The 26,993-nt window shown below is 37.5% G+C and overlaps 1 protein-coding gene across 2 annotated transcripts in view; it reads left to right on the top strand.

The window, feature by feature from the left end:
- LOC133648230 (rho guanine nucleotide exchange factor 6-like) overlaps positions 1 to 26,993 on the top strand; it is a 118,646-nt gene that overhangs the window by 74,930 nt on the left and 16,723 nt on the right. For both annotated transcript variants that reach the window (XM_062044114.1, XM_062044113.1), the window contains exons 17-19: positions 3,508 to 3,528; positions 16,103 to 16,199; positions 17,697 to 17,783. In XM_062044114.1, the coding sequence (XP_061900098.1) occupies positions 3,508 to 3,528; positions 16,103 to 16,199; positions 17,697 to 17,783 (205 nt within the window). The remainder of the gene's footprint in view (positions 1 to 3,507; positions 3,529 to 16,102; positions 16,200 to 17,696; positions 17,784 to 26,993) is intronic.

The following is a 26,993-nucleotide window of genomic DNA, read 5'->3' as shown; positions in this document are numbered from 1 at the left end:
CAAGGTTACTAATAGCTAGTTATACATTTGTTACCAAGGTTGCTAATAACTAGTTATGCATTTGTTACCAATGTTACTACTAACCAGCTACACGTGTTACCAAGGTTACTAGTAACTAGTTATACATGTGTTACCAAGGTTACTAATAGCTAGTTATAAATTTGTTACCAAGGTTGCTAATAACTAGTTATGCATGTGTTACCAAGGTTACTATTAACTTGTTATACATGTGTTACAAAGGTTACTATTAACTAGTTATACATGTTACCAAGATTGTATTAACTAGTTATGCATGTGTTACCAAGGTTACTAATAACTAATTATATATGTGTTACCAAGGTTACTATTAACTAGTTATACATGTTTTACCAAGGTTACTATTAACTAGTTATACATGTGTTACCAATATTTTATTAACTAGTTATGCATGTGTTACCAAGGTTACTTTTAACTATTTATACATGTGTTACCAAGGTTACTAATAACTAGTTATACATGTGTTACAAAGGTTACTATTAACTAGTTATACATGTGTTACCAAGGTTACTAATAACTAGTTATACATGTGTTACCAATGTTACTATTAACTAGTTATACATGTGCTACCAAGGTTACTAATAACTAGTTATACATGTGTTACCAAGGTTACTATTAATTAGTTATACATGTGCTACCACGGTTCCTAATAACTAGTTATACATGTTACCAAAGTTACTATTAACCAGTTATGCATGTGTTACCAAGGTTACTATTAACTAGTTATGCACATGTTAACAAGGTTACTATTAACTAGTTATACATGTGTTACCAAGGTTGTTATTAACTAGTTATACACGTGTTACCAGGGTTACTATTAACTAGTTATACATGTGTTACCAAGGTTACTATTAACTAGTTATACATGTGTTACCAAGATTACTATTAACTAGTTATACATGTGTTACCAAGGTTACTATTAAGTAGTTATATATGTATTACCAAGGTTACTATTAACTAGTTATGTATGTGTTACCAAGGTTACTATTAACTAGTTATACATGTGTTACCAAGGTTACTATTAACTAGTTATACATGTGTTACCAATGTTACTATTAACTAGTTATATATGTGACCAATGTTACTATTAACTAGTTATGTATTTGTTACCAAGGTTACTATTAACTAGTTATACATGCATTACCAAGGTTACTATTAACTAGTTACACATGTGTTACCTTGGTCAAAGTCCTCAAAACTTTATTACACAGAATATACAGCCACATCATTAGGTACACATGTAAAGGAGGGGTGGTGGTCTCTGTGTTACGATGTAAAGGAGGGGTGGTGGTCTCTGTGTTACGATGTAAAGGAGGGGTGGTGGTCTCTGTGTTACGATGTAAAGGAGGGGGGGTTGTCTCTGTGTTACGATGTAAAGGAGGGGTGGTGGTCTCTGTGTTACGATGTAAAGGAGGGGTGGTTGTCTCTGTGTTACGATGTAAAGGAGGGGTGGTGGTCTCTGTGTTACGATGTAAAGGAGGGGTGGTGGTCTCTGTGTTACGATGTAAAGGAGGGGTGGTTGTCTCTGTGTTACGATGTAAAGGAGGGGTGGTGGTCTCTGTGTTACGATGTAAAGGAGGGGTGGTTGTCTCTGTGTTACGATGTAAAGGAGGGGGGGGGTTGTCTCTGTGTTACGATGTAAAGGAGGGGTGGTTGTCTCTGTGTTACGATGTAAAGGAGGGGTGGTGGTCTCTGTGTTACGATGTAAAGGAGGGGTGGTGGTCTCTGTGTTACGATGTAAAGGAGGGGGGGGGTTGTCTCTGTGTTACGATGTAAAGGAGGGGGGGTTGTCTCTGTGTTACGATGTAAAGGAGGGGTGGTTGTCTCGGTTACGATGTAAAGGAGGGGTGGTTGTCTCTGTGTTACGATGTAAAGGAGGGGTGGTGGTCTCTGTGTTACGATGTAAAGGAGGGGTGGTTGTCTCTGTGTTACGATGTAAAGGAGGGGTGGTTGTCTCTGTGTTACGATGTAAAGGAGGGGTGGTGGTCTCTGTGTTACGATGTAAAGGAGGGGTGGTGGTCTCTGTGTTACGATGTAAAGGAGGGGGGGTTGTCTCTGTGTTACGATGTAAAGGAGGGGTGGTTGTCTCTGTGTTACGATGTAAAGGAGGGGGGGTTGTCTCTGTGTTACGATGTAAAGGAGGGGTGGTTGTCTCTGTGTTACGATGTAAAGGAGGGGGGGTTGTCTCTGTGTTACGATGTAAAGGAGGGGTGGTTGTCTCGGTTACGATGTAAAGGAGGGGTGGTTGTCTCTGTGTTACGATGTAAAGGAGGGGTGGTGGTCTCTGTGTTACGATGTAAAGGAGGGGTGGTTGTCTCTGTGTTACGATGTAAAGGAGGGGTGGTTGTCTCTGTGTTACGATGTAAAGGAGGGGTGGTTGTCTCTGTGTTACGATGTAAAGGAGGGGTGGTGGTCTCTGTGTTACGATGTAAAGGAGGGGGGGTTGTCTCTGTGTTACGATGTAAAGGAGGGGTGGTTGTCTCTGTGTTACGATGTAAAGGAGGGGGGGTTGTCTCTGTGTTACGATGTAAAGGAGGGGTGGTTGTCTCTGTGTTACGATGTAAAGGAGGGGTGGTTGTCTCTGTTACGATGTAAAGGAGGGGTGGTTGTCTCTGTTACGATGTAAAGGAGGGGGGGTTGTCTCTGTGTTACGATGTAAAGGAGGGGTGGGGGTCTCTGTGTTACGATGTAAAGGAGGGGTGGTTGTCTCTGTGTTACGATGTAAAGGAGGGGTGGTGGTCTCTGTGTTACGATGTAAAGGAGGGTGGTTGTCTCTGTGTTACGATGTAAAGGGTTAGGGTTAACAAACGGGTGGATGGATAGATTACATTTTTGTATCCGTCTTGTGAGCAAATGTATTTATTTAACATTGTAGAATATTATTATATTTCTTAAATATATAGACATATGGAATATTGTAAGAAAAATTTGAGTTAAATTTTTTTTTTTAAATATATATATATTTTTTAATAATAATATACAAATATATTATAATTATGATTATTATGTATTAATACATTTAATGTAATTATTTAAATTAGTTTTATTCATATTAAAAAAATAGATACAAAATAAATGCCTTCACCTTAATAGATGCCTGCTACTCTCTGCTGTTGAGTAAATCAATGAAATGATACTGCGCTGAAAGACACACTGTATCATTCATTGTATTTTCCTTTCTCATTTTCCTGGAAAAATCTTACATTTGGCTCCTCTTTTGGCATTCGGAGACACTGAATCCTTCTGGCATGTGCATGTAACCACTCGCATGACTCCGAGCCAACATTATTTTATAAGCAGCGCACAAAAGTCATTCTTTTCTAATCCCACAATGCATTGCTCTTCCCCCCCACCACACAAGTCATGCAGGGTGTTGCTAGTGTGTGATAATGTCTACATCTTCATCACATGCTTCTCCTGACAAATATTTTCATGCACTTTTTCTTCTCTTTCTCCACTCCGTGTGTGTAGAGGATGTCTTATATCATGAAGGTAAGGTTAGATTCCTCTCTACTTTCTTCTCTCAGTGTTTGTGTGCGTGTATATATATATGTATATATATATATGTGTGTGTGTACAGACGTGGTCAAAAGTTTACATACACTTGTAAAGAACATAATGTCATGGCTGTCTTGAGTTTCCCACAATGTATTATCTGGGATTAAAGGCCTTACCTTTTCTCCTCCAAACATATTGCTGGGTGTTGTGGCCAAACAGCTCCATTTTTGTTCCATCTGACATCACATGGACAAAGATAAGACCTTCTGGAGGAAAGTTCTGTGGTCAGATGAAACCAAAATGGAGCTGTTTGGCCACAATACCCAGCAATATGTTTGGAGGAGGAAAAGGTGAGGCTTTTAATCCCAGGAACACCATGCGTACCGTCAAGCATGGTGGTGGTAGTATTTTGCTCTGGGCCTGTTTTGCTGCCAATGGAACTGCTGCTTTAAATGGGACAATGAAAAAGGAGGATCAGCTCCAAATTCAAGTCTTTTAACATTTTCTAAAAAAAAAAATCCACTTTTCCCAAAATTCACACATTTTCATGAAATTCCCATTGAAACCAATGGGATATTTTTCAAAGTTCCACAATTTTTCATCCGATTCAAACCGTTCCGACTCCAAAATATTCAACATTTTGAAAATTGTGTGCTCTCCTTCAACAATTTAAACATTTTTCCGGATTTTTAAGAATTCCCAGTTTTCAGGGACATTTTTCCCCATTCAATATGAATGGGACATTTTTCCAAGTTGCACTATTTCCAAATTTTTCAACCCATTCCAACCATTCCACCATCCTGGACATTCAAACTATCGTTTTTCCAAGTTAAAAAAAATTCCAGGATTTTCCAGAATTCCAGGTTTTGCAAAGTCCTATTTCCACTCTTTTTTCCGGCGACTACTTTTCAACCCACTTCAACCGTCAAATAATTCCTCTTAATCAGGACAAAAAAACAAACTTGTTTGTTGACCTGGAAAAATTCCCACAATGGATCAGCTCCAAATTCAAGTCTTTTAACATTTTCTAAAAAAAAATTCCCACTTTTCCCAAAATTCACACATTTTCATGAAATTCTCATTGAAATCAATGGGACATTTTTCAAAGTTCCACAATTTTTCATCCGATTCAAACCGTTCCAACTCCAAAATATTCAACATTTTGAAAATTGTGTGCTCTCCTTCAACAATTTAAACATTTTTCCGGATTTTTAAGAATTCCCAGTTTTCAGGGACATTTTTCCCCATTCAAAATGAATGGGACATTTTTCCAAGTTGCACTATTTCCACATTTTTCAACCCATTCCAACCATTCCACCATCCTGGACATTCAAACTATCGTTTTTCCAAGTTAAAAAAAAATTCCAGGATTTTCCAGAATTCCAGGTTTTGCAAAGCCCTATTTCCACTCTTTTTTCCGGCGACTACTTTTCAACCCACTTCAACCGTCAACTAATTCCTCTTAATCAGGACAAAAAAACTAACTTGTTTGTTGACCTGGAAAAATTCCCACAATGGATCAGCTCCAAATTCAAGTCTTTTAACATTTTCTAAAAAAAATTCCCACTTTTCCCAAAATTCACACATTTTCATGAAATTCTCATTGAAATCAATGGGACATTTTTCAAAGTTCCACAATTTTTCATCCGATTCAAACCGTTCCGACTCCAAAATATTCAACATTTTGAAAATTGCGTGCTCTCCTTCAACAATTTAAATTTATTTTCCAGATTTTTAAGAATTCCCAATTTTCAGGGACATTTTTCCTCATTCAAAATGAATGGGACATTTTTGTACAATTTCCACATTTTTCAACCCATTCCAACCATTCCACCATCCTGGACATTCAAACGATCATTTTTCCAAGTTAAAAAAAATTCCAGGATTTTCCAGAATTCCAGGTTTTGCAAAGCCCTATTTCCACTCTTTTTTCCGGCGACTACTTTTCAACCCACTTCAACCGTCAAATAATTCCTCTTAATCAGGACAAAAAAACAAACTTGTTTGTTGACCTGGAAAAATTCCCACAATGGAACTGCTGCTTTAAATGGGACAATGAAAAAGGAGGATTACCTCCAAATTCAAGTCTTTTAACATTTTCTAAAAAAAATTCCCACTTTTCCCAAAATTCACACATTTTCATGAAATTCACATTGAAATCAATGGAACATTTTTCAAAGTTCCACAATTTTTCATCCGATTCAAACCGTTCCAACTCCAAAATATTCAACATTTTGAAAATTGTGTGCTCTCCTTCAACAATTTAAATTTTTTTTCCGGATTTTTAAGAATTCCCAGTTTTCAGGGACATTTTTCCCCATTCAAAATGAATGGGACATTTTTCCAAGTTGCACTTTTTCCACATTTTTCAACCCATTCCAACCATTCCACCATCCTGGACATTCAAACTATCGTTTTTCCAAGTTAAAAAAAATTCCAGGATTTTCCAGAATTCCAGGTTTTGCAAAGTCCTATTTCCACCCTTTTTTCCGGCGACTACTTTTCAACCCACTTCAACCGTCAAATAATTCCTCTTAATCAGGACAAAAAAACAAACTTGTTTGTTGACCTGGAAAAATTCCCACAATGGAACTGCTGCTTTAAATGGGACAATGAAAAAGGAGGATTACCTCCAAATTCCTCAGGACAAGCTAAAGTCATCAGCCCGGAGGTTGGGTCTTGTTGGGTGTTCCAACAGGACAATGACCCCAAACACACCTCAAAAGTGGTAAAGGAATGGCTAAATCAGGCTAGAATGAAGGTTTTAGAATGGCCTTCCCAAAGTCCTGACTTAATTAAACGTGTGGACAATGCTGAAGAAACAAGTCCATGTCAGAAAAGCAACACATTTAGCTGAACTGCACCAATTTTGTTATTTTTTTCTAAACCAATTTATGGGTTGCTAGTATTTAGTTAGATTTTGGAGTTATTTTTTTTAATAAAGAGCAACCCATTTTCTGGGTTAAAAGGGTATTATTTGAACTAAACTTCTGGGTTTTTTTTCAAAATGATGCACCATTTTTGGGTTGTTTTTTAATGAGTAACCCATTTTTGGGTAAAGGTGGTAAAGGAATGGCTAAATCCCGCTAGAATTAAGGTTTTAGAATGGCCTGCCCAAAGGACAATGCTGAAGAAACAAGTCCATGTCAGAAAAGCAACACATTTAGCTGAACTGCACCAATTTTGTTATTTTTTTGTAAACCAATTTATGGGTTGCTAGTATTTAGTTAGATTTTGAAGTTTTTTTTTATTTTTATAAAGAGCAACCCATTTTCTGGGTTAAAAGGGTATTATTTTAACTCAATTTCTGGGTTTTCAAAATGATGCACCGTTTTTGGGTTGTTTTTTAATGAGTAACCCATTTTTGGGTAAAGGTGGTAAAGGAATGGCTAAATATCGCTAGAATTAAGGTGTTAGAATGGCCTGCCCAAAGGACAATGCTGAAGAAACAAGTCCATGTCAGAAAAGCAACACATTTAGCTGATTTGCACCAATTTTGTCAAGAGGAGTGGTCAAAAATTCAAGCAGAAGAAACTAAAATTTGGGTTGAGAGCCTCCTCACACACTAAAAAATGCTGGGTTATTTTTTTGTAACCCAATTTATGGGTTGCTAGTATTTAATTAGATTTTGGAGTTATTTTTTTATAAAGACCAACCCATTTTCTGGGTTAAAAGGGTATTATTTGAACTAAACTTCTGGGGTTTTTTTTTTTCAAAATGATGCACCGTTTTTGGGTTGTTTTTTAATGAGTAACCCATTTTTGGGTAAAGGAATGGCTAAATCCCGCTAGAATTAAGGTTTTAGAATGGCCTGCCCAAAGGACAATGCTGAAGAAACAAGTCCATGTCAGAAAAGCAACACATTTAGCTGATTTGCACCGATTTTGTCAAGAGGAGTGGTCAAAAATTCAAGCAGAAGAAACTAAAATTTGGGTTGAGAGCCTCCCCACACACTAAAAAATGCTGGGTCAATTTTTGTAACCCAATTTATGGGTTGCTAGTATTTAGTTACATTTTGGAGTTATTTTTTTTATAAAGACCAACCCATTTTCAGGGTTAAAAGGGTATTATTTGAACTAAACTTCTGGGTTGTTTTTTCAAAATGATGCACCGTTTTTGGGTTCTTTTTCAATGAGTGACCCATTTTTGGTCAAAGGTGGTAAAGGAATGGCTAAATCCCGCTAGAATTAAGGTGTTAGAATGGCCTGCCCAAAGGACAATGCTGAAGAAACAAGTCCATGTCAGAAAAGCAACACATTTAGCTGAACCGCACCAATTTTGTCAAGAGGAGTGGTCAAAAATTCAAGCAGAAGAAACTAAAATTTGGGTTGAGAGCCTCCCCACACACTAAAAAAATGCTGGGTTATTTTTTTGTAACCCAATTTATGGGTTGCTAGTATTTAGTTAGATTTTGGAGTTATTTTTTTATAAAGACCAACCCATTTTCTGGGTTAAAAGGGTATTATTTGAACTAAACTTCTGTTGTTTTTTTTTCAAAATGATGCACCGTTTTTGGGTTGTTTTTTAATGAGTAACCCATTTTTGGGTAAAGGTGGTAAAGGAATGGCTAAATCCCGCTAGAATTAAGGTGTTAGAATGGCCTGCCCAAAGGACAATGCTGAAGAAACAAGTCCATGTCAGAAAAGCAACACATTTAGCTGAACTGCACCAATTTTGTTATTTTTTTGTAAACCAATTTATGGGTTGCTAGTATTTAGTTAGATTTTGGAGTTTTTTTTTTATTTTTTATAAAGAGCAACCCATTTTCTGGGTTAAAAGGGTATTATTTGAACTCAATTTCTGGGTTTTCAAAATGATGCACCATTTTTGGGTTGTTTTTCAAAGAGCAACCCATTTTCTGGGTTAAAAGGGTATTATTTGAACTAAACTTCTGTTGTTTTTTTTTTCAAAATGATGCACCGTTTTTGGGTTGTTTTTTAATGAGTAACCCATTTTTGGGTAAAGGTGGTAAAGGAATGGCTAAATCCCGCTAGAATTAAGGTGTTAGAATGGCCTGCCCAAAGGACAATGCTGAAGAAACAAGTCCATGTCAGAAAAGCAACACATTTAGCTGAACTGCACCAATTTTGTTATTTTTTTGTAAACCAATTTATGGGTTGCTAGTATTTAGTTAGATTTTGGAGTTTTTTATTTATTTTTTATAAAGAGCAACCCATTTTCTGGGTTAAAAGGGTATTATTTGAACTCAATTTCTGGGTTTTCAAAATGATGCACCATTTTTGGGTTGTTTTTCAAAGAGCAACCCCTTTTCTGGGTTAAAAGGGTATTATTTGAACTCAATTTCTGGGTTTTCAAAATGATGCACCATTTCGGGTTGCTTTTCAATGAGTGACCCATTTTTGGGTAAAGGTGGTAAAGGAATGGCTAAATCCCGCTAGAATTAAGGTGTTAGAATGGCCTGCCCAAAGGACAATGCTGAAGAAACAAGTCCATGTCAGAAAAGCAACACGTTTAGCTGATTTGCACCGATTTTGTCAAGATGAGTGGTCAAAAATTCAAGCAGAAGAAACTAAAATTTGGGTTGAGAGCCTCCCCACACACTAAAAAATGCTGGGTCAATTTTTGTAACCCAATTTATGGGTTGCTAGTATTTAGTTACATTTTGGAGTTATTTTTTTATAAAGACCAACCCATTTTCTGGGTTAAAAGGGTATTATTTGAACTAAACTTCTGGTTTTTTTTTTCCAAAATTATGCACCGTTTTTGGGTTCTTTTTTAATGAGTAACCCATTTTTGGGTAAAGGTGGTAAAGGAATGGCTAAATCCCGCTAGAATTAAGGTGTTAGAATGGCCTGCCCAAAAGACAATGCTGAAGAAACAAGTCCATGTCAGAAAAGCAACACATTTAGCTGAACTGCACCAATTTTGTTATTTTTTTCTAAACCAATTTATGGGTTGCTAGTATTTAGTTAGATTTTGGAGGGTTTTTTTTATTTTTATAAAGAGCAACCCATTTTCTGGGTTAAAAGGGTATTATTTTAACTAAATTTCTGGGTTTTCAAAATGATGCACCATTTCGGGTTGCTTTTCAATGAGTGACCCATTTTTGGGTAAAGGTGGTAAAGGAATGGCTAAATCCCGCTAGAATTAAGGTGTTAGAATGGCCTGCCCAAAGGACAATGCTGAAGAAACAAGTCCATGTCAGAAAAGCAACACATTTAGCTGATTTGCACCGATTTTGTCAAGAGGAGTGGTCAAAAAATCAAGCAGAAGAAACTAAAATTTGGGTTGAGAGCCTCCCCACACACTAAAAAATGCTGGGTCAATTTTTGTAACCCAATTTATGGGTTGCTAGTATTTAGTTAGATTTTGGAGTTGTTTTTTTTATAAAGACCAACCCATTTTCTGGGTTAAAAGGGTATTATTTGAACTAAACTTCTGGGTTTTTTTTTCAAAATGATGCACCGTTTTTGGGTTGTTTTTTAATGAGTAACCCATTTTTGGGTAAAGGTGGTAAAGGAATGGCTAAATCCCGCTAGAATTAAGGTGTTAGAATGGCCTGCCCAAAGGACAATGCTGAAGAAACAAGTCCATGTCAGAAAAGCAACACGTTTAGCTGAACCGCACCAATTTTGTCAAGAGGAGTGGTCAAAATTTCAAGCAGAAGAAACTAAAATTTGGGTTGAGAGCCTCCCCACACACTAAAAAATGCTGGGTTATTTTATCGTAACCCAATTTATGGGTTGCTAGTATTTAGTTAGATTTTGGAGTTATTGTTTTTATAAAGACCAACCCATTTTCTGGGTTAAAAGGGTATTATTTGAACTAAACTTCTGGGTTTTTTTTCAAAATGATGCACCGTTTTTGGGTTGTTTTTTAATGAGTAACCCATTTTTGGGTAAAGGTGGCAAAGGAATGGCTAAATCCCGCTAGAATTAAGGTGTTAGAATGGCCTGCCCAAAGGACAATGCTGAAGAAACAAGTCCAAGTCAGAAAAGCAACACGTTTAGCTGATTTGCACCGATTTTGTCAAGAGGAGTGGTCAAAAATTCAAGCAGAAGAAACTAAAATTTGGGTTGAGAGCCTCCCCACACACTAAAAAATGCTGGGTTATTTTATTGTAACCCAATTTATGGGTTGCTAGTATTTAGTTAGATTTTGGAGTTTTTTTTTTTTATAAAGGCCAACCCATTTTCTGGGTTAAAAGGGTATTATTTGAACTAAACTTCTGGGGTTTTTTTTCAAAATGATGCACCGTTTTTGGGTTGTTTTTTAATGAGTAACCCATTTTTGGGTAAAGGAATGGCTAAATCCCGCTAGAATTAAGGTGTTAGAATGGCCTGCCCAAAGGACAATGCTGAAGAAACAAGTCCATGTCAGAAAAGCAGCACGTTTAGCTGAACCGCACCAATTTTGTCAAGAGGAGTGGTCAAAAATTCAAGCAGAAGAAACTAAAATTTGGGTTGAGAGCCTCCCCACACACTAAAAAATGCTGGGTTATTTTATTGTAACCCAATTTATGGGTTGCTAGTATTTAGTTAGATTTTGGAGTTATTTTTTTATAAAGACCAACCCATTTTCTGGGTTAAAAGGGTATTATTTGAACTAAACTTCTGGTTGTTTTTTTTCAAAATGATGCACCGTTTTTGGGTTGTTTTTTAATGAGTAACCCATTTTTGGGTAAAGGTGGTAAAGGATAGGCTAAATCCCGCTAGAATTAAGGTGTTAGAATGGCCTGCCCAAAGGACAATGCTGAAGAAACAAGTCCATGTCAGAAAAGCAACACATTTGGCTGAACTGCAGCAATTTAGTGGTCAAGTGGTCCAGCAGAAGCTTGTGGATGGCTACCAAAAGTGGTAAATTTGCCAAATATTAACATTGTATACTTTTGACCCTCACATTTTCAGTAGACTCATAATAAATTCATAAAAGAAGCAAACTTCATGAATGTTTTTTTGTGAGCAACAAGTATGTGCTCCAATCACTACATCACAAAAAATAGAAATGATTTTAAAGTCAAGACAGCCATGACATGATGTTCTTTACACGTGTATGTACACTTATGACCACCACTGTCTGTGTGTGTGTGTGTGTGTGTGTGTGTGTGTGTGTGTGTGTGTGTGTGTGTGTGTGTGTGTGTGTGTGTGTGTGTGTGTGTGTGTGTGTGTGTGTGAGAACAATCACGCCTGGCTCTTTGTGGTTTCCTGTACGAGCTTGCATGTGTGCTGTATTCTATGTTTCCTGTGATAAATGTCCCTCGCTTGGTTGAAAAAGCACAAGCAGAGAAGCTGATTGTTGATGGCCTGTCCGTCAAAACAAGAAAGTCTATTCGTTGTTTCAAGACTATAAGACACAAGATCAGATTGTGCCCTTTTTAAGCTCCAATTGGTGTGTTTATTGGTGAGCCAATATGCCACACATGGTGGTGTAGAAGTCACAGTTTGTATTATTATAATGCTAATATACGCCATTATAACATCTTCCATACCTTTTTGTATGGACCTAATCACATCATTTTACCCTTTTTAAATAGTCGCATTGTTCAGCTTTTTAAGGCGCTACGGGAGGAATGAATGCACTTTAGGACAAAATATCAACAAAGACCTCCCAGTTGGTGACTTTATTCGATATTTACTAGAGATGTCCGATAATATCGGCCCGCCGATATTATCGGACATATCTGACATTCGCTTTACCAGATAAAACTGCATCCTCGAGCCTGCTGTCCTGAGGGACACTTCGGATGGAACCAGCTACTAGATGGTTCGATATTATCGGCCGATATATGCGTTAAAATGTAATATCGGAAATTATCGGTATCGTTTTTTTATATTATCGGTATCGTTTTTTTTTTTTTTTGGTGTTCATTTTAACGGCCATTTGCTTCTGGACTTAATAGCAACAGGAGATGGTTCGATATTATCGGCCGATATATGCGTTAAAATGTAGTATCGGAAATTATCGGTATCGTTTTTTTTATTATCGGTATCGTTTTTTTTTTAGTTTTTTAAAAAATTTTTAAGAACCCTATATTTTTTTGTTGTTGTTGTTGTTCATTTTAACGGCCATTTGCTTCTGGACTTAATAGCAACAGGAGATGGTTCGATATTATCGGCCGATATATGCGTTAAAATGTAGTATCGGAAATTATCGGTATCGTTTTTTTTTTATTATCGGTATCGTTTTTTTTTTTTTTTTTTTTTTTTTTAAGAACCCTATTTTTTTTTTTTTTTTTTTTTTTTGGTGTTCATTTTAACGGCCATTTGCTTCTGGACTTAATAGCAACAGGAGATGGTTTGATATTATCGGCCGATATATGCGTTAAAATGTAGTATCGGAAATTATCGGTATCGTTTTTTTTATTATCGGTATGTTTTTTTTTTTTGGTGTTCATTTTAACGGCCATTTGCTTTTGGACTTAATAGCAACAGGAGATGGTTCGATATTATCGGCCGATATATGCGTTAAAATGTAGTATCGGAAATTATCGGTATCGTTTTTTTTATTATCGGTATCGTTTTTTTTTGTTTTTTTTTAAGAACCCTATTTTTTTTTTTTTTGGTGTTCATTTCAACGGCCATTTGCTTCTGGACTTAATAGCAACAGGAGATGGTTCGATATTATCGGCCGATATATGCGTTAAAATGTAGTATCGGAAATTATCGGTATCGTTTTTTTAATTATCGGTATCGGTTTTTTTTTTTTTTTTTTTTTTTTTTTTAAGAACCCTATTTTTTTATTTTTTTTTTGGTGTTCATTTTAACGGCCATTTGCTTCTGGACTTAATAGCAACAGGAGATGGTTCGATATTATCGGCCGATATATGCGTTAAAATGTAGTATCGGAAATTATCGGTATCGTTTTTTTTTATTATCTGTATCGTTTTTGTTTTTTTTGTTTTTTTTTAAGAACCCTATTTATTTTTTTTTGTTTTTTATTTTTTTTGGTGTTCATTTTAACCGCCATTTGCTTCTGGACTTAATAGCAACAGGAGTGACTTTTTTTTTATAGCTCCGAATGAGAAACATAATAAACACAAGATACACTTACAATTAGTGCACCAACCCAAAAAAAACTCCCTCCCCCATTTACACTCATTCACACAAAAGGGTTGTTTCTTTCTGTTAATAATATTCCACAGTATGTGGAATTAAATGATGGAATGGATTAAGTAAAGAAGTTAAAAATTGTACTGACATGATCCAGTTTAAGAGGTTGTTTAAATTAATAGTGCTTACAAAGTACAAAGAAGAAGAATTATGAGAAAAACTTCCAACCTTATTGAAAATATTCTTCATCTCAGTATGTTAATAATGACTGAATTAATGAATTACTTATTACAAACTGTTGTATATACTAATTCATAGATGTTATTTTATTAAAAATAAATGTGTTCATGTTCGAAATAAACTAAAAGAAAGAAAAAGAAAGAATATTCTGGTTCCTACATTATATATCAATATATATCAATACAGTCTGCAAGGGATACAGTCCGTAAGCACACATGATTGTGCGTGCTGCTGCTCCACTAATAGTACTAACCTTTAACAGTTAATTTTACTCATTTTCATTAATTACTAGTTTCTATGTAACTGTTTTTATATTATTTTACTTTCTTTTTTATTCAAGAAAATGTTTTTAATTTATTTATCTTATTTTACTAATTTTTTTAAAAAGTACCTTATCTTCACCATACCTGGTTGTCCAAATTAGGCATAATAATGTGTTAATTCCACGACTGCATATATCGGTTGATATCGGTATCGGTTGATATCGGTATCGGTAATTAAGGAGTTGGACAATATCGGAATATCGGATATCGGCAAAAAGCCATTATCGGACATCCCTAATATTTACTATATATGTATATAATCAATAATTCATTGATCAGCTGTTTTGTTTAGTTTTTCATTATCTTGGCGAGTATGCGTTCAATTACGTGGAAAAATTTTTGGGAAAGCCCTCTTTTTTAACCCCAAAAATCAAAATTGCGCTTTAGCGCCCCCTAGGTAGAAAACTGCCTGTAACTCCCACTAGGAAGGTCGTAGAGACATGAAACAAATGAAAGGACGGTGGTCCCGATAGCAATATTTTGGTACCGGTACCAAAATGTATTTCGATACTTTTCTAAATAAAGGGGACCACAAAAAATATCATTATTGTCTTTATTATAATAAAAAAATGTTAGTGTACATGAAACATATGTTTATTATTGTCATTTAGTCCTTAAATAAAATAGTGACAACTTGTCTTTTAGTAGTAAGTAAACAAACAAAGACTCCTAATTAGTCTGCAGTAACATATGGTGTCATTTATACACCTATTATTTTGTACACATTATGAGGGACAAACTGTAAAAAATGGATTATTAATCCACTTGTTCATTTACTGTTAATATCTTCTTATTTTCTGTTTTAACATGTTCTATCTACACTTCTGTTCAAATGTAATAATCACTTATTCTTCTCTTCTTTGATACTTGACATTAGTTTTGGATGATACCACACATTTAGGTATGGATGCGATACCAAGTAGTTACAGGATCATACAATAAAATATAACACCTAATAAACCAATAATAATATGGTTAAGAAATACTGATGTAAAGGGTAGGTGTCGCCCTGTTTTCTGTTTTAACATGTTCTATCTACACTTCTGTTCAAATGTAATAATCACTTATTCTTCTCTTCTTTCGATACTTAGTTTTGGATGATACCACACATTTAGGTATGGATGCGATACCAAGTAGTTACAGGATCATACATTGGTCATATTCAAAGTCCTCATGTGTCCAGGGACGTGTTTACTGACTTTATAAACATAATATGAATTAAAAAAAAAGGAAAATAGATTTTGTGACAATAAAAAATATAGATGTAATCATAGTAGTATCGACTAGATACGCTCTTGTACTTGGTATCATTACAGTGGATGTCAGGCGTAAATCCACCCATGGCGTTTGTTTACATTGTGACGCAGGTGAGCTATTGTATCCTCCTACGGTGTGTAGTGAAGCATGTTTAGCTAGTCCTCGTACTCCAGTGATAATGCTACTTGTAAGAAACGGAGGCCAGGATTAGTGATTTAGAAGTAGCAGCTCTTCCTGAGGGTGTTTCAGTGTTATAACTTCACCTTTATCTTGACTTTTGACACCAAAATGCGTCCGTTCTCCCTTTTCTGTCTACACACTGTGTCTGCTTGTAAGTACTCTGTGCGCGCGCGCTGCCCAACATGCTCCTCTGCTCCTAAAACCAGCAATGTCACCACGTAAAGACGCGCTGCCACGCCCGTTAAAAAACAATAACATGGGTAAGCGGTACTTTTCAAAGAGAGTATAGTACCGGTTTTGATTGATTAGTACAGGTTGTACAAAGTCCAAACGGCTAGTTTGGAGGAAGTATGAAATGATACTGGACTAAAGCAGATGTAAGGTGATAACATGCAGGACAAATGGTTTGATTGACAAGCTGCAGGAGAAGTTTTTATGCCTTTTGTTGTCCTGCTGCTGCCGTGTACTTGCTGCTTTTCCTTTGGACCTTCACGGTGACTTGTTGGTTTGGTCTTCCAGCGCAGTGTGACATGACTGACTGTGTCCCCGCTCCTCCAGGACTCCAGCAAGAGCCCACGGCCCATCAAGAAGTTCCTGCCTGGAAACAGGAAGAAGGAGAGGAAGCCTTCTGATGACGAGCTCCACACCAGAAAAAGTAGGACTTTTTTTTTTGTTGGTGTTCATTTTAACGGCCATTTGCTTCTGGACTTAAAAGCCACAGGAGCTTTGAATGAGAAAATACATGAAATATAACCACCGGACATGTTGACCTTACAATGGTTGAACTAATCAGTGCTAACAAAATAAAAGTTTCAAAAAAAGTACCTCGGCATAATGTACTTAAAACACTTATTGACACAATGAATATGCTTTGACCTAAACTACTGGTCTAAAGATGTATTGCACTGTAATACACATGTTTTATTACATTTTATTTGGCACAAAAGCACACACTCTGTGGTGGTAAAATGAGTGTAAAAGGTCAAAAAGTAAATTAAAACCCAATAAAAAGGAAAAACTGAATTGTATTGTTTTACATTGCTATTGTTATTTAAATGTATTTCTTTTATATGTATTATTATTCTTCTATTTTTCGTGGTTTATTTGTAATTTATGTCAGTTTTTTTGTATTTATACACTACCGTTCAAAAGTTTGGGGTCACATTGAAATGTCCTTATTTTTGAAGGAAAAGCACTGTACTTTTCAATGAAGATAACTTTAAACTAGTCTTAACTTGAAAGAAATACACTCTATACATTGCTAATGTGGTAAATGACTATTCTAGCTGCAAATGTCTGCTTTTTGGTGCAATATCTACATAAGTGTACATTTCCAGCAACTATCACTCCAGTGTTCTAATGGTACAATGTGTTTGCTCATTGGCTCAGAAGGCTAATTGATGATTAGAAAACCCTTGTGCAATCATGTCCACACATCCGAAAACAGTTTAGCTCGTTACAGAAGCTACAAAACTGACCTTCCTTTGAGCAGATTGAGTTTCTGGAGCATCACATTTGTGGGGTCAATTAAACGCTCAAAATGGCCAGAAAAAGAGAACTTTCATCTGAAACTCGACAGTCTATTCTTGTTCTTAGAAATGAAGGCTCGAACACAAAATTGTTTGGGTGACCCCAAACTTTTGAACGGTAGTGTGTATAACGTTGAGTTTTGGCGGTAGAATAAATACTTAGGTTTTCAAATAAATGAATAATGGTGTTATTAATCGAGATTAGAATATCCATCAAAATAATCAGGATTATTATCCTTGCCATGATTGTCCTGCTCTAATGTACATAAAAGTCATTTACTAGATTACTCCTTACTAGTAAAAGTCACGTCTTATTGGCCACCATTAAGGAAAATGGCAATTCTGCAACACAAGTGGACTAAAATGACTGACTTTTCACAGAAATGACCACTTTGGGTGTTTAATGATCAGTGGACATGTGTAGGCAACCATGCAGTAACTGTCCACTTTGACTTCAGCCAGCACTTTTGAGCAAAAAGAAGAAGATGGTGGACTGATGGAAGTGATGTGATGTGTGGGACTGATGGAGGTGATGTGATGTGTGGGACTGATGGAGGTGATGTGATGTGTGGGACTGATGGAGGTGATGTGATGTGTGGGACTGATGGAGGTGTTGTGTGCAGGCACGGTGGCTCTGGAGGAGGATGCTCAGATCCTGAGAGTGATTGAGGCCTACTGCACAGGAGCCAGCCTGCACTCTGCTACCACAGGTATGTTACCTATGCATCCTTTCAGGGCCACGGGCAGGATGGAGCCTATCCCAGCAGGACCTTGGATGGATCATCTGTCAATCACAGGGCACATAGACCGCCAATCATACAAAAGCCAAAAGCAGTGAAGTTGTCACGTTGTGTAAATGGTCAATAAAAAGACCTATTATTATTATTAGGGTCCGCTAGGACAAAGGACCCTATTGAATTTGTAAGGTTTTATTATTATTAGGGTTCGCATGTATCCTGTATAAAGGACTCCCACAGGGAGTCCTTTATACAGGTACAAAGGAACCTATTGAAATTGTAAGGTTGATAATTATTCCGCAGCTTTGCGCACTACTTTGCCCCCCTTAACATGCTTCAAAACTCACCAAATTTTATACACACATAGAAAAACTGGGACAGCACACTTTAGTAAAAAAAAACAAACCCCAAAAATCAAAATTGCGCTCTAGCGCCACCTAGGAAAAAAACAAAAACAAACTGCCTGTAACTCCAACTTGGAAGGTCGTAGAGACATGAAACAAAAACCTGTATGTAGGTCAGACTTAGACCTACAATTCATAATTTCACATCCTCGGGCAAAAACCAACAGGAAGTTGGCAATTTCCCCTTCAACACAAAAAATGACTAAAAACACAAATTTTTGCCTCTTTTTGAGCTGTAATTTGACCCCCTTAAAATACTTCAAAACTCATCAAAATTTTTACAAACATCGGGACTGGTGGAAATTGCGATCTAAAAAAAAAACCGAACCCCAAAACTCAAAATTGCGCTCTAGCGCAATTTTTGAATAAAACAGAGACAAAACTGCTTCTCAGAGGAAAACTCAGACAAAACTGCTTGTAACTTCCGGTAGGAACGTCTTAGAGACATGAAACAAAAACCTCTACGTAGGTCTCACTTAGATCTACATTTCATAGATTGAAATCCTTCAGCAAAAATCAACAGGAAGTTTGATATCCCCACTTCAAAACACATTTTTTTTAAAAAGCGGTCACCAAACATCAAACATTATCTCCTCTGAGCGCGTTTGTCGTTTTGGCTTCAAGCCACTACAGGAGAGAAATTGAACCCTTCTGATTAAAAGTTGGCGAAAACGTTTTAATAAGTGCTACGGTTTTGATTTTACGAGCCTTCAAAGAAAAGAACCACTGTGCCGCAGCACCTAGGAAAAAAACACAGACACAACTTCCTCTAACTCCTAGTACGAATATCGTAGAGACTTGCAACAAAAACCTCTATGTAGGTCTCACTCAGGACTACCACTGGACAAAAGTATTGGGACACCTAGGACTAGCACCAGCCAAAATGCGGACCCGACCAACGCTGCTTGCAGCTTTAATTAGGGTCCGCACAGGACCTTTTCAAAAGGAATCCCAAAGGGAGTCCTTTTGCAATGGGACGAAAGGACCCTATTGAAATTGTAATGTTTTATATTATTCTTTGTTTCTTCTTCCGCAGCTTTGCGCACTACTACGCCCCCCTTAACATGCTTCAAAACTCACCAAATTTTTTACACACATCCAAAAAGTGTGCCAGCAGACTTTAGTCAAAAAACCAAACCCAAAAAATCCCAATTGCACTCTAGCGCCCCCTAGGTAGAAAACTGCCTCTAACTCCCACTAGGAAGGTCGTAGAGACATGAAACAAAAACCTGTATGTAGGTCTCAGTTAGACCTACAATTCATAATTTTACTTCTTCGGGCGAAAACCAACAGGAAGTTGGCAATTTCCCCTTCAAGACAAAAAATGACTAAAAACACTAATTTTTGATTTTTGAGCTGTAATTTCACCCCCTTAAAATACTTCAAAACTCACCAAAATTCGCACACACATTGGGACTGGTGGAAACTGCGATCTAAAAAAAAAACCGAATCCCAAAACTCAAAATTGTGCTCTACATAATTTTTGGGAAAAAAAGAGAAAAAACTGCTCCTCAGAGGAAAAATCTGACAAAACTGCTTGTAACTTCCGGTAGGAACGTCGTAGAGACATGAAAAAAATACCTCTATGTAGGTCTTGCCTGGACCTACATTTCATAGATTGACATCCTTCAGCAAAAATCAACAGGAAGTTTGCTATTTCTCCTTCAAACCATCATTTTTGTTACAACCGGTCACCAAACATCAAACATTATCTCCTCTGAGTGCGTTTGTCGTTTCGGCTTCAAACTGCTACAGGAGAGAGATTGAACCCTTCTGATTAAAAGTTGACGAAAGAGTGGTGATTAGTGCTACCGTTTTGATTTTACGCGCCTTCAAAGACCCGCAGCACTAAAGTTGCTACGGTGCCAAAAATGACAACGAAACTGCGATTAGACCTTCTTTGGCCTCAATACACACAATAGCCTATAATGACAATGTGAACTCAGACACAACTTCCTCTAACTCCCAGTACCAATATCGTAGAGACACGAAACAAAAACCTCTATGTAGGTCTCACTCAGGACTACCTCTGGACTAAAGTATTGGACACCTAGGACTAGCACCTGCCAAAAGGCGGACCCGACCAATGCTGCTTGCAGCTTTAATTATTCTTTATTATTTTTCCGCAGCTTTGCACACTACTTTGCCCCCCTTAACATGCTTCAAAACTCACCAAATTTGACACACATAGAAAAACGTGCCCCAACCACTTTAGTAAAAAAACCAAACCCCAAAAATCAAAACTGCGCTCTAGCGCCCCCTAGGAAAAAAACAAAAACAAACTGCCTGTAACTCCCACTAGGAAGGTCGTAGAGACATGAAACAAAAACCAGTATGTAGGTCTCACTTAGACCTACAATTCATAATTTCACATCCTCGGGCAAAAACCAACAGGAAGTTGGCAATTTCCCCTTCAACACAAAAAATTACTAAAAACACTAATTTGTCTCTTTTTGAGCTGTAATTTGACCCCCTTAAAATACTTCAAAACTCAAAATTGTTTTTACACACATTGGGACTGGTGGAAATTGTGATCTAAAAAAAAAACCGAACCCCAAAACTCAAAATTGCGCTCTAGCGCAATTTTTGAATAAAACAGAGACAAAACTGCTTCTCAGAGGAAAACACAGACAAAACTGCTTGTAACTTCCGGTAGGAACGTCTTAGAGACATGAAACAAAAACCTCTACGTAGGTCTCGCCTAGACCTACATTTCATAGATTGACATCCTTCAGCAAAAATCAACAGGAAGTTTGCTATTTCTCCTTCAAAACAAAATTTTTGTTACAACTAGGAAGGTCGTAGAGACATGAAACAAAAACCTTTATGTAGGTCTCACTTAGACCTACAATTCATAATTTCAACATCCTCGGGCAAAACAGGAAGTTGGCAATTTCCCATTTACAAAAATGTACTAAAAACACTGCTTTTTACATCTTTGACCTCTAATTTGACCCCCTTAAAATACTTCAAAACTCACCAAACTTCTCACACACATCGGGACTGGTGGAAATTGCGATCTAAAAAAAAACCGAACCCCAAAACTCAAAATTGTGCTCTACATAATTTTTAAAAAAAACAGAGAAAAAAACTGCTCCTCAGAGGAAAACTCAGACAAAACTGCTTGTAACTTCCGGTAGGAACGTCTTAAAGACATGAAACAAATACCTCTACGTAGGTCTCGCCTAGACCTACATTTCATAGATTGACATCCTTCCCACAGGGAATCCTTTGTACTGGTTACAAAGGAGCCTATTGTATTTGTAAGGTTTTATTAGGGTCCGCCCTGTACCCTGTACAAAGGACTCCCTCAGGGAGTCCTTTGTACTGGTTACAAAGGAACCTATTGTTATTGTAAGGTTTTATTAGGGTCCGCACAGGACCTTTTCAAAAGGAATCCCAAAGGGAGTCCTTTTGCAATGGGACGAAAGGACCCTATTGAAATTGTAAGGTTTTATTAGGGTCCGCACAGGACCTTTTCAAAAGGAATCCCAAAGGGAGTCCTTTTGCAATGGGACGAAAGGACCCTATTGAAATTGTAAGGTTTTATTAGGGTCCGCACAGGACCTTTTCAAAAGGAATCCCAAAGGGAGTCCTTTTGCAATGGGACGAAAGGACCCTATTGAAATTGTAAGGTTTTATTAGGGTCCGCATGTACCCTGTAAAAAGGACTCCCCCAGGGAGTCCTTTGTACTGGTTACAAAGGAACCTATTGAATTTGTAATGTTTATTATTATTATTCTTTATTATTATTCCGCACGGTCGCGCACTACTACGCCCCCCTTAACATGCTTCAAAACTCACCAAATTTGACATACACATTAAACCCCGGGTACAGCACACTTTAGTGGTAAAAAAAAATACCAAAAATCAACATTGCTCTCTAGCGCCCCCTAGGAAGAAAAATGCCTCTAACTCCCACTAGGAAGGTCGTAGAGACATGAAACAAAAACCTGTATGTAGGTCTCAGTTAGACCTACAATTCATAATTTCACTTCTTCGGGCGAAAACCAACAGGAAGTTGGCAATTTCCCCTTCAAGACAAAAAATGACTAAAAACACTCATTTTTGATTTTTGAGCTGTAATTTGACCCCCTTAAAATACTTCAAAACTCACCAAAATTCTCACACACATCGGGACTGGTGGAAACTGTGATCTAAAAAAAAAACCGAATCCCAAAACTCAAAATTGTGCTCTACATAATTTTTTGAAAAAAAAGAGAAAAAACTGCTCCTCAGAGGAAAAATCGGACAAAACTGCTTGTAACTTCCGGTAGGAACGTCGTAGAGACATGAAAAAAATACTTCTACGTAGGTCTCATTTAGACCTACATTTCATACATTGACACCCTTCAGCAAAAATCAACAGGAAGTTTGTTATCTCCATTTCAAAACAACATTTTTGTACCAAACGGTCACCAAACATCAAACATTATCTCCTCTGAGCCCGTTTGTCGTTTCGGCTTCAAACTGCTACAGGAGAGAGATTGAACCCTTCTGATTAAAAGTTGACGAAAGTGTGGTGATTAGTGCTACCGTTTTGATTTTACGCGCCTTCAAAGACCCGCAGCACTGATGCTGCTACGGTGCCAAAAATGACAACGAAACTGCAATTAGACCTTCTTTGGCCTCAATACACACAATAGCCTATAATGACAATGTGAACTCAGACACAACTTCCTCTAACTCCCAGTACCAATATCGTAGAGACACGAAACCAAAACCTCTATGTAGGTCTCACTCAGGACTACCACTGGACAAAAGTATTGGACACCTAGGACTAGCACCTGCCAGAAGGCGGACCCGACCAATGCTGCTTGCAGCTTTAATTATTATTATTCTTTATTATTATTCCGCAGCTTTGCGCACTACTACGCCCCCCTTAACATGCTTCAAAACTCACCAAATTTGACATACACATTAAACCCCGGGTACAGCACACTTTAGTGGTAAAAAAAAATACCAAAAATCAACATTGCTCTCTAGCGCCCCCTAGGAAGAAAAATGCCTCTAACTCCCACTAGGAAGGTCGTAGAGACATGAAACAAAAACCTGTATGTAGGTCTCAGTTAGACCTACAATTCATAATTTCACTTCTTCGGGCGAAAACCAACAGGAAGTTGGCAATTTCCCCTTCAAGACAAAAAATGACTAAAAACACTCATTTTTGATTTTTGACCTCTAATTTGACCCCCTTAAAATACTTCAAAACTCACCAAACTTCTCACACACATTGGGACTGGTGGAAACTGTGATTTAAAAAAAAAAACGAATCCCAAAACTCTAAATTGTGCTCTACATAATTTTTGGGAAAAAAAGACATAAAACTGCTCCTCAGAGGAAAAATCTGACAAAACTGCTTGTAACTTCCGGTAGGAACGTCGTAGAGACATGAAAAAAATACCTCTATGTAGGTGTTGCCTAGACCTACATTTCATAGATTGACATCCTTCAGCAAAAATCAACAGGAAGTTTGCTATTCCTCCTTCAAAACAACATTTTTGTACAAAACGGTCACCAAACATCAAACATTATCTCCTCTGAGCGCGTTTGTCGTTTCGGCTTCAAACTGCTACAGGAGAGACATTGAACCCTTCTGATTAAAAGTTGACGAACGAGTGGTGATTAGTGCTACCGTTTTGATTTTACGAGCCTTCAAAGACCCGCAGCACTGATGCTGCTACGGTGTCAAAAATGACAACGAAAATGCAATTAGACCTTCTTTGGCCTCAATACACACAATAGCCTATAATGACAATGTGAAATGGATCCGCTGCTGTGATTTTACGCACCTTCAAAGAAAACAACCACTGTGCCGCAGCACCTAGGAAAAAAACACAGACACAACTTCCTCTAACTCCCAGTACCAATATCGTAGAGACACGAAACAAAAACCTCTATGTAGGTCTCACTCAGGACTACCACTGGACAAAAGTATTGGACACCTAGGACTAGCACCTGCCAGAAGGCGGACCCGACCAATGCTGCTTGCAGCTTTAATTATTATTATTATTTTACCGACCCCACAAAGAACGCTAATTTGACCCACTTAACATGCTCCAAAACTCACCAAATTTGACACACAAGTCAGAACCTGCGAAAAATTCAACAAAATAACAAAACCAAACCCCAAACATAAAAATTGAGCTCTAGCGCCCCCTAGGAAAAAAAAAAAACAAACTGCCTGTAACTCCCACTAGGAAGGTCGTAGAGACATGAAACAAAAACCTGTATGTAGGACACACTTAGACCTACATTTCATAATTTTACATCCTCGGGCAAAAACCAACAGGAAGTTGGCAATTTCCCCTTCAAGACAAATTTGTACTAAAAAAACACGTTTTTGCCTCTTTGACCTCTAATTTGACCCCCTTAAAATACTTCAAAACTCACCAAACTTCTCACACACATCGGGACTGGTGGAAACTGCGATCTAAAAAAAAAACCGAACCCCAAAACTCAAAATTGTGCTCTACATAATTTTTGGAAAAAAAAGAGAAAAAACTGCTCCTCAGAGGAAAACTCTGACAAAACTGCTTGTAACTTCCGGTAGGAACGTCGTAGAGACATGAAAAAAATACCTCTACGTAGGTCTTATTTAGACCTACATTTCATACATTGACACCCTTCAGCAAAAATCAACAGGAAGTTTGTTATCTCCATTTCAAAACAACATTTTTGTACCAAACGGTCACCAAACATCAAACGTTATCTCCTCTGAGCGCGTTTGTCGTTTCCGCTTCAAACTGCTACAGGAGAGAGATTGAACCCTTCTGATTAAAAGTTGACGAAAGAGTGGTGATTAGTGCTACCGTTTTGATTTTACGCGCCTTCAAAGACCCGCAGCACTGATGCTGCTCCGGTGCCAAAAATGACAACGAAACTGCGATTAGACCTTCTTTGGCCTCAATACACACAATAGCCTATAATGACAATGTGAACTCAGACTCAACTTCCTCTAACTCCCAGTACCAATATCGTAGAGACACGAAACAAAAACCTCTATGTAGGTCTCACTCAGGACTACCACTGGACAAAAGTATTGGACACCTAGGACTAGCACCTGCCAGAAGGCGGACCCGACCAATGCTGCTTGCAGCTTTAATTATTATTATTATTCTTTTTTCTTCCGCAGCTTTGCGCACTACTACGCCCCCCTTAACATGCTTCAAAACTCACCAAATTTTTTACACACATCCAAAAAGTGTGCCAGCAGACTTTAGTCAAAAAACCAAACCCAAAAAAATACACTTGCTCTCTAGCGCCCCCTAGGTAGAAAACTGCCTATAACTCCCACTAGGAAGGTCGTAGAGACATGAAACCAAAACCTGTATGTAGGTCTCAGTTAGACCTACAATTCATAATTTCACTTCTTCGGGCGAAAACCAACAGGAAGTTGGCAATTTCCCCTTCAAGACAAAAAATGACTAAAAACACTCATTTTTGATTTTTGACCTCTAATTTGACCCCCTTAAAATACTTCAAAACTCACCAAACTTCTCACACACATTGGGACTGGTGGAAACTGTGATCTAAAAAAAAAACCGAATCCCAAAACTCAAAATTGTGCTCTACATAATTTTTGAAAAAAAAAGAGAAAAAACTGCTCCTCAGAGGAAAACTCTGACAAAACTGCTTGTAACTTCCGGTAGGAACGTCGTAGAGACATGAAAAAAATACCTCTATGTAGGTCTTGTCTAGACCTACATTTCATAGATTGACATCCTTCAGCGAAAATCAACAGGAAGTTTGTAATCTCCATTTCAAAACAACATTTTTGTACCAAACGGTCACCAAACATCAAACATTATCTCCTCTGAGCGCGTTTGTCGTTTCGGCTTCAAACTGCTACAGGAGAGAGATTGAACCCTTCTGATTAAAAGTTGACGACGGCGTTGAGATTAGTGCTACCGTTTTGATTTTACGAGCCTTCAAAGACCCGCAGCACTAAAGTTGCTACGGTGCCAAAAATGACAACGAAACTGCGATTAGACCTTCTTTGGCCTCAATACACACAATAGCCTATAATGACAATGTGAACTCAGACACAACTTCCTCTAACTCCCAGTACCAATATCGTAGAGACACGAAACAAAAACCTCTATGTAGGTCTCACTCAGGACTACCACTGGACAAAAGTATTGGACACCTAGGACTAGCACCTGCCAGAAGGCGGACCCGACCAATGCTGCTTGCAGCTTTAATTATTATTATTCTTCCGCAGCTTTGCGCACTACTTCGCCCTCCTTAACATGCTTCAAAACTCACCAAATTTTTTACACACATCCAAAAAGTGTGCCAGCAGACTTTAGTCAAAAAACCAAACCCAAAAAAATACACTTGCTCTCTAGCGCCCCCTAGGTAGAAAACTGCCTATAACTCCCACTAGGAAGGTCGTAGAGACATGAAACCAAAACCTGTATGTAGGTCTCAGTTAGACCTACAATTCATAATTTCACTTCTTCGGGCGAAAACCAACAGGAAGTCGGCAATTTCCCCTTCAAGACAAAAAATGACTAAAAACACTCATTTTTGATTTTTGACATCTAATTTGACCCCCTTAAAATACTTCAAAACTCACCAAACTTCTCACACACATTGGGACTGGTGGAAACTGTGATCTAAAAAAAAAACCTAATCCCAAAACTCAAAATTGTGCTCTACATAATTTTTGAAAAAAAAAGAGAAAAAACTGCTCCTCAGAGGAAAACTCTGACAAAACTGCTTGTAACTTCCGGTAGGAACGTCGTAGAGACATGAAACAAATACCTCTATGTGG

Source organism: Entelurus aequoreus, linkage group LG04, assembly GCF_033978785.1.
Source record: "Entelurus aequoreus isolate RoL-2023_Sb linkage group LG04, RoL_Eaeq_v1.1, whole genome shotgun sequence".
Classification (NCBI taxonomy): Eukaryota; Metazoa; Chordata; class Actinopteri; order Syngnathiformes; family Syngnathidae; genus Entelurus; species Entelurus aequoreus.
This window is presented reverse-complemented; position numbering and strand designations above follow the sequence as displayed.